The sequence below is a fragment of the Aplysia californica genome, unplaced genomic scaffold, assembly GCF_000002075.1.
Source record: "Aplysia californica isolate F4 #8 unplaced genomic scaffold, AplCal3.0 scaffold00177, whole genome shotgun sequence".
Taxonomy (NCBI): Eukaryota; Metazoa; Mollusca; class Gastropoda; order Aplysiida; family Aplysiidae; genus Aplysia; species Aplysia californica.
The window spans coordinates 1,192,086-1,204,494 of record NW_004797447.1 but is presented as its reverse complement, the minus strand read 5'-3'; the positions used below and the strand labels follow the sequence as shown (position 1 = coordinate 1,204,494).

The 12,409-nt window shown below is 39.7% G+C and overlaps 1 protein-coding gene across 1 annotated transcript in view; it reads right to left on the bottom strand.

Moving 5' to 3' along the window:
- LOC101860812 (dynein heavy chain domain-containing protein 1) overlaps positions 1–12,409 on the bottom strand; it is a 115,475-nt gene that overhangs the window by 17,958 nt on the left and 85,108 nt on the right. The window contains exons 78-86 of the mRNA XM_035969741.1: positions 10,848–11,118; positions 9,953–10,075; positions 9,130–9,543; positions 5,990–6,232; positions 4,940–5,102; positions 3,613–3,772; positions 3,054–3,241; positions 1,548–1,733; positions 515–699 (exon numbers count right to left, since the gene is read on the bottom strand). Of these exons, the coding sequence (XP_035825634.1) occupies positions 515–699; positions 1,548–1,733; positions 3,054–3,241; positions 3,613–3,772; positions 4,940–5,102; positions 5,990–6,232; positions 9,130–9,543; positions 9,953–10,075; positions 10,848–11,118 (1,933 nt within the window). The remainder of the gene's footprint in view (positions 1–514; positions 700–1,547; positions 1,734–3,053; positions 3,242–3,612; positions 3,773–4,939; positions 5,103–5,989; positions 6,233–9,129; positions 9,544–9,952; positions 10,076–10,847; positions 11,119–12,409) is intronic.

The following is a 12,409-nucleotide window of genomic DNA, read 5'->3' as shown; positions in this document are numbered from 1 at the left end:
AACAAGGACCAGATCAGTCATTCTGGCGTTGACAGGGGAAGGAATTATATTGTAAGTGTGAATGGGAAATGGCAGTGTAATTTTCCAGTCACAAGAAAATTAATACATCAGTTCTCAAGGTGAATCTTTTGTCTAATTTAACACTCGACAGATTTTTAAAAAATTGACAGAGTATTAATAGATGAAGCAGCTGAGTGCAGAAATAATATATAGAGCATGGTTAATATCAAGACTTCCCCCTAAAAAAACCTTGTCCACAATAAGAACTAAATAATAGGCCCATTAGCTCAAGCTGTAGCATAGAGTAGATGACCCCTTATGCTACATTCTTGAAATTGAATGGTTTGGGGAAGTTTTCAAGGCTCTCAATTAACTTGGCTCTGTCGCAATGAATATAGAGATTTAATTCCTACCTCTTGAAAAAAATTTTAAGTGTTGAAAGAACTCATGCCGTACCATACAATGATGACTGAACATGAGGGACAAATCAACGAAACAATGATCATCTGCTTACATGTTCTCTAGCAAGTCTCTGTCGATGCAGGATTATGTCATTCTCATTTGACCTCTTCTGTCCCTCAAACTCTTTCTTCTCAATCTTCATCGTTTCAAACATGAGTCTGTGTATGATGGCCTCATCGCTCACAGCCATGTTGATGACACACAGTCGATTCAGTGGGAAACTGTAAAGACCATCACCTGTACAGAACAAAAAGCATGTATAAGTAGAGGCACATCAGTCTCCCTCTCTGAAAAGGGTTTTATGTCTTTTTTTTTTCTTAAACTCTAACCATTTTTAAAATGAACTCTTACAGCACCAGGCTATTTTTAGGATGAAGTCTTACAGCACTAGGCTATATTGTTAGCCCTCACTTCGCTCTGACCCAAGTGCGCTACAGTCCTTGATTCCTCAGGCCCCATCAATACAATGGGTTATGGTAAAAGCACACAGCTGAGTTTGAAGTCGTCATGCTCTGTGAAATATACTAGACTAGGCCTGAGGGGACAAGGACTCGGGAGGAAAATATACATGACTGGGGATGTAAAAGTTAAAAGAAATATTTTTGAGGGCCAAATACATTATTAGGGGGTTTTGGAAGTTAATGATTCATTCCTTGGATCTACTCTATTCATGATCTAACTGCCTCAAACTGAAATCAAGAGACATTTTAAGTCAAATTGGATCAAGTTCAAGACTAATGCTAATCTACAATTTTGGGCTCACCGACACAGAAAAGATATGTTATATTGCTGCCTTAGAATTACAAAGTTCTATCTGATGATTTTGGCCATTCTGAGTTACTAAGACCATGGGGTCAGAAACCAAATGTTTTATCTGCTCTATCAAAATCGTAAGATTATTTGTTATGAAGATATTCAAAGAAATGTATTTGAAAAAGCTTGACATGTTGTGTAACTCAAATTTTTTTTAAATGTCAAATTTCTTAAACCTAGGTACTGAAAGGATAGAACTTTGTCATTCTAAGGTAGAGCTGTGTTAGCCATTAGAGATTAAAGGATCATATATATTTGTACTAGTCCTTGACCTTTCACAAACAGCGGGACAGTGGTGCTGAGGTACAGGCAGAAGTTGGGGTGGTAGTTGAAGGCCATGTCTCCGACCTTGACGATCTTGTTTCCTTCCTTGTCCACGTAGAACTGCTTGAGCAAGAGACCTCTGAAAAACGGGTCCAGCGGTTTCCTCTCTAGATGGGTCACAAGAACGGTCACACCTGGGGAAGAAAAAACCACAACTTTACAATGAAAATTCACAATAACCACTGAATGTGATGGACATCCAGAAGGAGGGAACACACCTGAGAAATGTTTAAAACACTCTTTCCGTGACGAGCCATTATAAATCATCGATACAGTAAAATCTCTTTTGCAAAAAGCCCCTTCTGTGTACATGATATCTTTTCCCATATCATCTCTTTTCTCTTCAATTTAATAAAACTCAGGCCTATTTTTTAACATATAAGTCTGGCAACCAACTTCTCCCATCACTATACACAACAGACTGGTAGGGCACCAACTGTAGATACCTCTTTGACACGGATAGATTTAACAACACTTTTCATCAACTGCTTTAAACAATTTAAATACTGGTAAAAAATCTATTTGTTCACCTAAAGGAAATGTGCCATGATGACGAATCGAAATCAGGCTGTCATCAATTTTGGGGCATATGGAATTATTCGTTCATTTGTCTTTCTTTTGGAGAAAAAAATACTTGTGTGTCTTGAACAAATGTGGAGGTATTTGCAACTGAAGGATGATGGTGTTAGACGTAAAATTAGCAGGAAAACTGCTGTCGAAGTTTGGTGACTTCCAAAGCTTGAGTGTCCATGGAAACTGCAAATTTGCTTTTCTTGTGCCTATCATCAACTTTTTCCAGTAAAATCCACACAGAAATGTGTTTCAAAGTGGACATAAAAAGTGCCGAGCCAACTAATAAAGATTTGGTAAAAATTGCCCAACAGGTGGCAGAATATAGATTTCTTTGATTTCAATAGTAACTCGATTTGAAATTGAAGAAATCAGTATTTTCACGAACACTTCATTTCACCAAAATGCAATACAAATGTTCATTTTCATTCCCAACTCAGAGACTGTGAGTCTGTGACAGGAAATGGGAAGTTGACCAACCCAGTGGAGGATGGATATTTTTCGGAGTCTCCTCCATGGTCTCTGCTCATCAATGACATGATACCAGCAATGGTTTTCTTCCAAGTATTTGGATATTCAGATAATTCAAAAGCTGCCTTTATTTAACATGTCAATGGGGTCAGTATTCTAAGCAAAACAAGCAATAATGCATGAGTTGTCCCATATAGTTAATCTTTCATTTTATTTTTCTTCTGCTCCCTAGTCGGCTTTTAATCTTTACTTTTATAAATCATTTTGTCACAAAAAGTGTTGTAGCCAAAGATCATATGCTGTTTCAAACTGTTAAAAGAATACACACTGTGTTCTTTACTTTTTGGAAATAAACACATTTTTCCACGAAGCCATTCATATGTTCATGAAAAACAAATCAATTGTCTTCTCACCATGCACAATGGCATTGATGAGCCGGGAGTTGATGTTTGGGTCATCAGCCTCCAACACCCACAGACTCGAGTCCGGGACATCCAAATCGGTCTCAGCATTCAAGTTATAGCTGTCCCAGCTGTTTGTCACTGATGTCACGGGACGCAGCTCATCACTGTCACCTGTGTGCCTTGACAGCCAGCCATGGCTAGGAAAGAAATAGACTTAAAATTTAGCATGTGTCAGTAGTAAAGATTATAATAAGGATAATATGTAATGAGAACGTTAAACAGGATTTTAAAAAAAAATACCATGAGATCGACTTCCCCCTATCAAATCATCATTAAAAAATTACATATAAATTTACAGACACTTCTCACACCCCTACTCTTAAAAGCAGACAAACAGCAAAAGGGGGGAGGGGGGGAAGATTTAAACATGATGAGGTTAACATTACAATATTTATTTAATTTTGAATTTTTCCTTCAGAGGAATGCATGCCTGCAAGAAAAAAATTATTTTGGCATCAAAGTCAGCAAATAAAGCACAGGGAAGAGTCCGCAGAACTTCTTTGCTCACCTTGTCATAGCCCTGGAGGTGGAAGTGTACTGGGACTGACTGTCAGCGAATGTGTACTCTGTCACGTCAGAGAAGGTCAGGATGGTGCCTCTGCTGGGTGGGGGCTCAGGGATGTCTTGCTCACTACTTTTTTGCAAGCTTCTTTCATCAATGGGGATAGCTATAAAGCAGAAGAAGAACATAGAAAATTTGTTAGATGTTGCGGTGTGTCTAACTTAACTTTTTATCCCTGGAGGAAGTTTTCCCATTATGCTAGGGTCATTTTTTGATTCGAAAGCTAAAAGTGAGGAATACGTCACTAAATTGGTCATTAAATCATAACAAATGAACCTATTTATAAAGTTCATCATCCATTGAAAGAACTACCCGTAAAAAAGACCTGTATTTAGCAATTTCAAGAATTAATATAACGTAGATGTCATCCTAAATGAATGTGCCCAAGCCGCTGCCAGCAGCTCAATGGCAGAGTGGTTCCTAATTGGAGCCGCTGATAGAGGCTTGCCAGAGATAAAGAGTCAAGAACATGGCTTTGTTGTAATGATTCAGGTTAGGATTTTTATTTGTTAACAACATTTCTTTTCCGCTAAAGAGAAGTATGTATTGATACAATAAACATCCCTTATTGGTGAAAAAAAGTAAGATATAGACAGAGACAAAAGAGATATAGTAAAGAGGTAAAATCAGGATAGTGGTCAGTATTAATATCATGATTATTTTTGGTAGGGCTGAGTATGTCACAGTGAACCCAAGTCATTCACAGCAGTACACAGTTAGCGTAGAAGCTTCCATCAAGGTTAAATTTCTTTTCATCTTCGATTTTTCCACAACAAGTATCCATGTCATTAAAAAATTAGTAACGCCGATGTCTTTTACTTACTCTGCAAAGCAAGACGAAACTCATTCCCTCCTTCACTTCTAACACATCACTTGGAAAATCTACAGACAAATAAAGTAACACATTGCTACCTTAGAATTACAGAGTTTTATCTGATATTTTTTTTCCTATTTTGAGTTACTAAGACCATGAGGTCAGAAACCAAATGTTGTATTTGCTCTTTCAAAATCATATGATTATTCGGAGTCGCTATTAAAATATTCAAAGAATTACATTTGAAAAAACTTGACATGTCGTGTAACACAACATTTTTTACATCAAATTTCTCAAAACTATGCACTGAACAGATTCTTCTTCCTCGTTCTCAGGTGAATAGATAAAATTTGTAATTCTAGGGTAACAATCTGCCACAAGGCAACAGGAACAGATCCCACGTAAGTGCCAACCAGCCCATCTACATTGGTAAAAGGAAGATGAGAACAGACTACCCACCGTCTTCCACAGCAAAGTCTGCCACATCACGTTCAGTGAAGACATTCTGGCTGTTCTGCAAGGCTTTGACCCACATCTCTGCCTGGTTGTCTGGGTCGATGAGCAGCGGCCAGCAGTGTTTGCGGTTGTGACAGCATACACGCATCATCAGCGCATTCTGGACCTGAACACGGCAACAGTGCCAGAGTAAGAGGAAAGAGAAAACAGTATGGACAAGGTCTGAGTATAATGCGGCCGGAAACAACAAGCACTGACTACATTCAAATCAGGGGGATGTTCTCAACAGTTATATTTGGACAGAATTGAAGAGGGGTCTCCAGTGGCCATATGGTTAGTGAGCGCAGACTAGACTCACAATAAATGTCAAGAATTGGTGACATGGTGTTTAAATTTGTAGTCACTGGGGTGTGTCCTCGAGCCACACACAATAATCCTACCTAAAAAATCAGGGGGCTGCACTATGGTGACTAGCAATCGTACGTTTTTAGTATCTATGTTTCTAAGTATGTATGTTTCTATGTATTTATGTATGCATAATATATGTTATGCCAATGTAAACCAAGTTTGTGGGCTCTTGTGGTCTAGAGGTACAGTGTACACCTCTCATTCAACAGGTCCAGAGTTTGAAACCTGACAGTGAGGGAAAATTTTCTTCCATAAAACTTACTCCTTCCACCTCTTTCTCTGCCAACTAATCACGTTTTGCCATCTGTTTTCATCTCCACTTTCCAATTGCCAAAACAGCACCAAAAAAATCCCAAAAAGTTACAGTACAAATTAAATGAAATTGACCTATTTTAAAAGTGTTGAAAAGGAAAATCAAAGAAAATTTAAGGAAGACGACAGAGAAGGACATTTCTGTGACAAAGTAACATATTATAAATACAAAAGTTCTGCAATTCTTTTATATCAAATTTGCAATTACAACTTATGCAAAAAGCAAGAATCATAACTCTAAACTTGAGACCACTGCTAAATACCCCCCTCCCCTTTCCCCCCCCACCCGTTCCCCCTTTATCTCACACAACATTTCTCTCCCACATCACTGACCGAGTGCAGGTCTGTAGGCAGGTTCTGCATCCTCCAGTCACTGAGCTCATCAAAGTCAGAGAGAATGTCCTGCAGCGTAAGATTGGGGCGGGTCGGAAGTGGACCATGGTCATCCTCGTCGTCCGAGTCATCCATGACATCTTCCTCCAGGATGACACTCTCCATGGTGTCCTGTTTCTTCAGCTCGTTCTTGTAGTACTTGCTGCTGTCATACACTGCTGACATGTACTTGAATGTCTTCACCTGTCGTGTCAGTACACGTGAAACGTATTACAAGGGACATGATACACAGGTCATTCACTGCAGCATCAGAACAAAAGGAAAGGTTTCATAATAGCACATGGCATAAAGGTATTGAAAGTTTTTCAGCGGGACATGAAGCAAAGATTATGTATTCTGATAGGAACTGAAGTAAAGCTCGTAAATGTTTTCAATACATCAAGTAAAATGGGGTGCTAGTGTATGAATACTTGGGGAACCCGAAGAAAAAGAATACTAACTAAGAGATACAGGAACTCAAAGAGTATATGTGACGCACTGTGGCGAAATCAGGTACTCGTCAAAATAATGAAATCGAAGAAACAGGCATTTTTCTACGAGTTATGCAATTTTTATGGAATTTTGAGGTTTTTGTTTAAACATTTTACAGTAGTCTCCGCCTAAACGCACGCCATACAAAAGCACGCTCCGCTCAAACGCACGCTTTCGTCATTTGATGGGTTTCTTACTACATAATTTAGACGTACAAACACACGGTCACTCCCTCTAAACGCACGCTACGATCCACGAAACACACCGACAGATAAAGCTAAACAAAGGGAAATCTGCACAGCTTGCATAGGACAAGCCTAGACAGCATGATATTTGGTGAGACTGCCCCTCACACCGAACAAAGAGAGTGATTGACAGCGTTTTCAAACCCAACTTTCCAAAGACAGTAAATAGGTCTAGGACTGGTCGGTGGAATGTTGGAGAGGGTGACTGAAATGTTATCTGATTGGTCACTGGGTTTCTGACAGGTGTTTGGGTGAGTGCATGTAATGTTTAGTTAGACCTAGGCCTATGATGCGAAACACGCGTGAAAGCTCGCCCATGAATTTACGGTCGGGGGTGGTCGCTAGGAAAGTCACGTGGCTGGGCCGTCGACTCTGTGACAATCACCAACAGTTTCTCTTACGCTCTCTGTTCCCAACATTTTATGGTACATATCAATACATTGAATCTGTAATTCTCCCCCCCCCCCCCCACACACACACCCATTCAACGCCTTTTTGTATTCTTAACCGCAAGCGGGGAATCCTTCACAAAACCGTCACATTATCACCTCAAAGTGACCCCGTCCCAAAGGGAGGTCACTAGAATATCAAGGCAACGAGATGACTGCGTCCCTTCCTCCCTTTGCAAAGGTTCATGTAAACGCACGCTCCGTATAAACACACACTAAGGAGCCCTCCCGAGCACCGTGCGTTTAGGCGGAGAATACTGTATATAAACATTTCCACGTCAATCTTACAGAAAAAAAGTTGATTTAATTAACAACACATGTAATTTTTGTGTTTTTAAGTACTTTTAACCTATTTAAGTTACTAAACTCTGGCGGCCATTTTCTCCCTATTTTTACCACTGAAATCAGGCGACTCAACCTCCTTCAATATATCTCGACTTCTAATATTGATTGTTGGGTAGGCCTACTTTTTTCATCGAGAGCAAGACAAATGAATAAACTTTAAGATGATACCAATATCTCCACATGCCCAAAAATTGACAAGCGCCTGATTCCACCGCGACGGGACACACATAAGTATGGTTTGGATACAAGTTGAGGGATGTGGAAAGATGTTCATTTAAATAGGCATTTTTAATATCTGGTATAAGAAATAAATGCACTTAACAAATTAATAGCAGTGGCATGCATCCAAAGAGCTACAATAAATTTACATTTCCAGTGCCATGTATCAACATCATTCAGTAAAGTTCACTCAGAAATATGTTTTTAAGTTGACATATAAGGAGTGTACCCCAACAAAATAAATTAGATAAAAATTGCCCAACATTACAGGAAAAAAAAATTGGTTTCTTTGATTTCATTAATTTGATAAGCACCTGATTTCACGATGACTTCACACACGTGTCAAACCATGGTGGAATCAGACCCTCGTCAATTTTTAGACATTTAGAGATGCCGGTATAACCTTAGGGTCTGTTTGTTTGCCTTTCTTTTGATTAAAAAAAAACAAAACAAAAACAAAAACCCAGGGTCGTGCCACTGACTGAAGTGTCTTTAGGCCACTCCCCAAGGGGAGACATTTCTCGTTCTAATGCACAGTAGAATTGTAAATGGGCTGACCCAACAATGTCATGCTCATAACTGTGCTTGAACTACAACAGGGAACTGCTGCTTTTTCTTTCCAAATCCTTACTATTGTCATTTTCCTCTACTTATTTTGTATGTTTGTCACACTCTTGTGACCCGCTATTTCCGGGGTGCCTTGATAGTCGAAGCAGACTTTGTGCTGTTGAAGCTAGAGAGGTGAGCAGAGTAAGTCTGATTCCCTGTAAGGACTTCTCTCTTGACATCCACCCCTTGGTGCTCATATGACCTTATGCAGTAGCGAGCGCCGTAAAACCTCTACTAAAACTAAACTAAAAAAAAACTCCTTTATTTTGTATAGAAGTCAAGACATTTGCTATTGAAAGAGGTGGGAGTAGCACAGCGTAATAGGTAAAATTAACAAGAAAAGGTCCCTGAAGTTTAGTGACGTTCAAAGCTTGAGTGTTTTGGAAATGGCAAATTTACATTTTCTGAGCCTTTGATCAATGTTTTTCAGTAAAAAACCACAGACAAGTGTTTCTAAAAGGACATAAAAGTTGTTGAGTCCATCCCCCCACTCTCCCACACAAAAAAAATGATAGAAAATGTAGTCTTGTTTGATTTCATTATTTTGACAAGCACCTGAATTCAGCATGATGCTCACATGTCTCCTGTTGGAAGGTATACTAAAGCACTCTACAGGAACAGACACTTGACTACAAATAAAAGCCTTTTAACTTTTTTGGTAGCAATCATTGAATAACTCCTTTCTTTATCCCATAAGCCTTTATGGTGATAGATTGTAGCCCAAAAAGAGTTAAAACCATACCTGAGGGTGGGATGGAAGGTTAGAGCTGACCTCACTCCTGTACGTCTCTGTGGCATGAGAGCCAGAAGCTGCCTCACTCACATCTCCGCTGTTCCTCCGTCCTTGAACCTGTGACCCCCCACCCTCCATGAGGAGTTCCAGCCGCGCAGTGACGGAATAAGGCTCCCGATCCATGTAGGTCTGAGCATCCAGAGTGCTATGTTTGATCCGGTCCAGCCATTCGTGGATCAGATCCAGCCTGGACTTGTCATCCAGTGGCCCGTGATACACGACACAAGCGGCTGTGATGATGGCATCACCGGGAGCTGATGCGATTTGCTTGCGGGTCTTCTTCAGCTCTGATCTCCACAGGAAATGTTGCATGGACATGTTCTCCATCAAGTTGTTGGCTCGGGCAATACGCCTCTCCACAGCCTAGAGAGATACATAGGTGACCATTTACTCCTGTACATTGTAGAAAAATGTAGACACACACACAAGATCATTTTGTTTCGGTCCCTTGCCCATTTCTATGACAATGATGCCATCTGATTAGTAGAAAAAGGTGTGTATGATAGTGTTCAACAGTGTATTACGTATATAATTATAACATGTAACCGTCACAGATAGATATTCAAGGAATATAGATGTATGTCAAGGATCTGAGAGCAAACACTCACACAAGATCAAAAAATTCATCTACAGCTGTAAAATCCTCACATACACTCACGCAAGTATCCCCCCATACAACACAGGCATACCCCATAGTCACAGCCTCACATATTCACAAAGATGTTCCACCCATCACCTGAGCACATGAACACATGAACACATTTTTCCCAACCTGTATCTGTTTCTCAATGGCCTTGGCCACTTTAACTGCCTCCTTGTGATGGTTGATGTGCTGCTCCAAGCTGTTTTTGATGCGGTGAGCCTCCACTCTCAGCTGACCTAGTTGGGCTTGGGCCTGGAGGAAAGTTACCAACACCAGTGAGAGCTCTCTTACAATTGTGTAACAACAGAGTAACTCAGTATTTATTGTAACAGAAAAATACTGTCATGACCTGAGTGTTTTGTCCTGTGCTCCACAGAATTTTATTTACATTTTGTACTACTTCTGTTCTCAGAACTGGAATTCAGGGCTTTTAGAACTGGAAAAATGAACTTAAGATGCCTAAAAAATGTCTCTAGAGCAGTGCAAAATCTCACCAAATATTAGAAAGTGAATATGTGATATGACCTTTGATATTCTTACTCTTATACTTCCATCTTTCTGTCAAATTGTACCTCACAAAGCCCTGGCACACCCTGAGCTGAAGCAGCCTGCCTCCTCAATGATCTAAAAAGTATCATGGAGGCATAATGCATTTACAACTACAACTGCTGTTCAGTCCAAAAAGCATAGACTGGCATAATTTGGACACATAATGAGACATGACAGACTGCCCAAGGAGACTAATTAATTGTAGTGGGATCTACCAACACATGCAGAGGAAACAAGTTCCATGCCTGAGTGAGGAATTAAAAAAAAATTCTTTGAATATGTCCATCTGTTAGCTGGGATGTTGGATCCCACTCAGGTTGGGCTGGCTTTGGCAGGTAATGAGGGTTGAAGTAGCCTGCTTCCCTAACGATCTAGAGTGTGTCAATGGGGGCCATAGAAATTAAATTACCAACGAAAATATTTCTGCAACAGCACTACATAAGATGCCTCTCTTTCTTTCATAAGCCAGAAATACCTTGGTAAACTTGTTCTCCGCATCCAACAAGTTCTTGAGGTGTGGCTGCATCTTGCGGTGAATGCTACTGTACATGTAGACAGCCCTCACCCAGCAGCACATGGAGCTAGCGGCACTACTGGCAAAACGGACCACGTGTGGATCAAACAACGGGTTGACCATAAACCTTTTCAAAGCATTGAAGATGTCCTCTGGGATGTCGTCCTTGTTGTAGAAGATGAGTTCTTGAAAGAAGCTCTTGTCAGCCATCAAAGACTTGGCACTATCCCAGCTGAGGAACAATAACACATTTTAAAAAAAGTTCCAGTACTAAGCGTGCGCATAAAGAAAGGCATATTGGTACAATAACGATCATTTAGAGGAGGTAAAAAGCAAGACACACAGTTAGAGACAACAGAAGTAGGACCTCCTTCCAGCCACCTGCTTTGATATGGCAATCTCAAACCTTACATTTAAATTTAGTTTCCGAGGTAAGCAAGCAACTTTCATGTCTAAGTTTGAGTTTTACACAATAATGATCATTTAGGTATGGCAAAAAGTAAAACAGACAAGCAGAAAAAAATAATATAAGAAAAGAAGAAGGCATCCTCCAACAATAAGTAACCCATGTAAAAGAAAGCAACTAATGGGGCACAAAGGCAGATAACAGGAGGTAAACAGAGAATACATGTTCAAATGAACTCAACATGAATTCATTTGATCATTTCTTCTCCTGACTTCGTAATACAGAAATCCATAAAAAAAGGGTGTTTTGACCAAGCTCTATAAATAATAGTTTGACAGATAAATGTTTACCTTTTTTTTCAACATTCCTCTTCAACAGCACCCCCCCATAAAAAAAAAAAAAGAAAAACAACAAAAACATAAAAGCAAAGGCCTTAAAAAAAACACCACAACACCAACCAAAACATAACAAACCTATTCGAAAAAGAAAATATAAACGAGTGAAATGAATATTGGAACTGAAAGTATAATTTAAGATTGGCTAGTTAAGGATTTGACATCACTTTCAAGACAATAAGGTTAAGACTCTGCTTAGGGGGGCTCGCCGGAAGGGTCTAGGGCCTCAGAGACTGATTTTCACTCACTCTAAGCACTTTTTACTTTTGGAATTTTCCGATCCCTAATTCAGTCTAGATTTTATTGATACTCGTCGCTGAGCGAGTAACATTAACAGAATTCAATTTTTTCTCCAAATTTTTTTCCCCTGAAATTTGGCAGGTAGTTAGAAAATAATTTGTACTTGTAGTGGGCTTGTTAGCAGTGGCGGTGGGAGGACCAAAACTTGGGTGGGGCTTAGGTTGCTTCCAGGTCTCTACCACCAAATAGCAAGCAATAAAAATTAAACAGTGATGATTTTTCTATACCCACGATGAGCCATGTCAGTTTGAGAACCATTCAAAAGAGAAGAGTTGCCTTTGTTTTCCATCTCTTTGTTCTTAGTTAAATTCTTGTTGATGGTGGGGACGAAGCTGATTCACCTCCAAATTTCCTCTAATTAGTTTTCGTGTGATGAAAAAGTTGCCTTACAAGTTGTTCGACCTGATTTATAACTGTTAAAT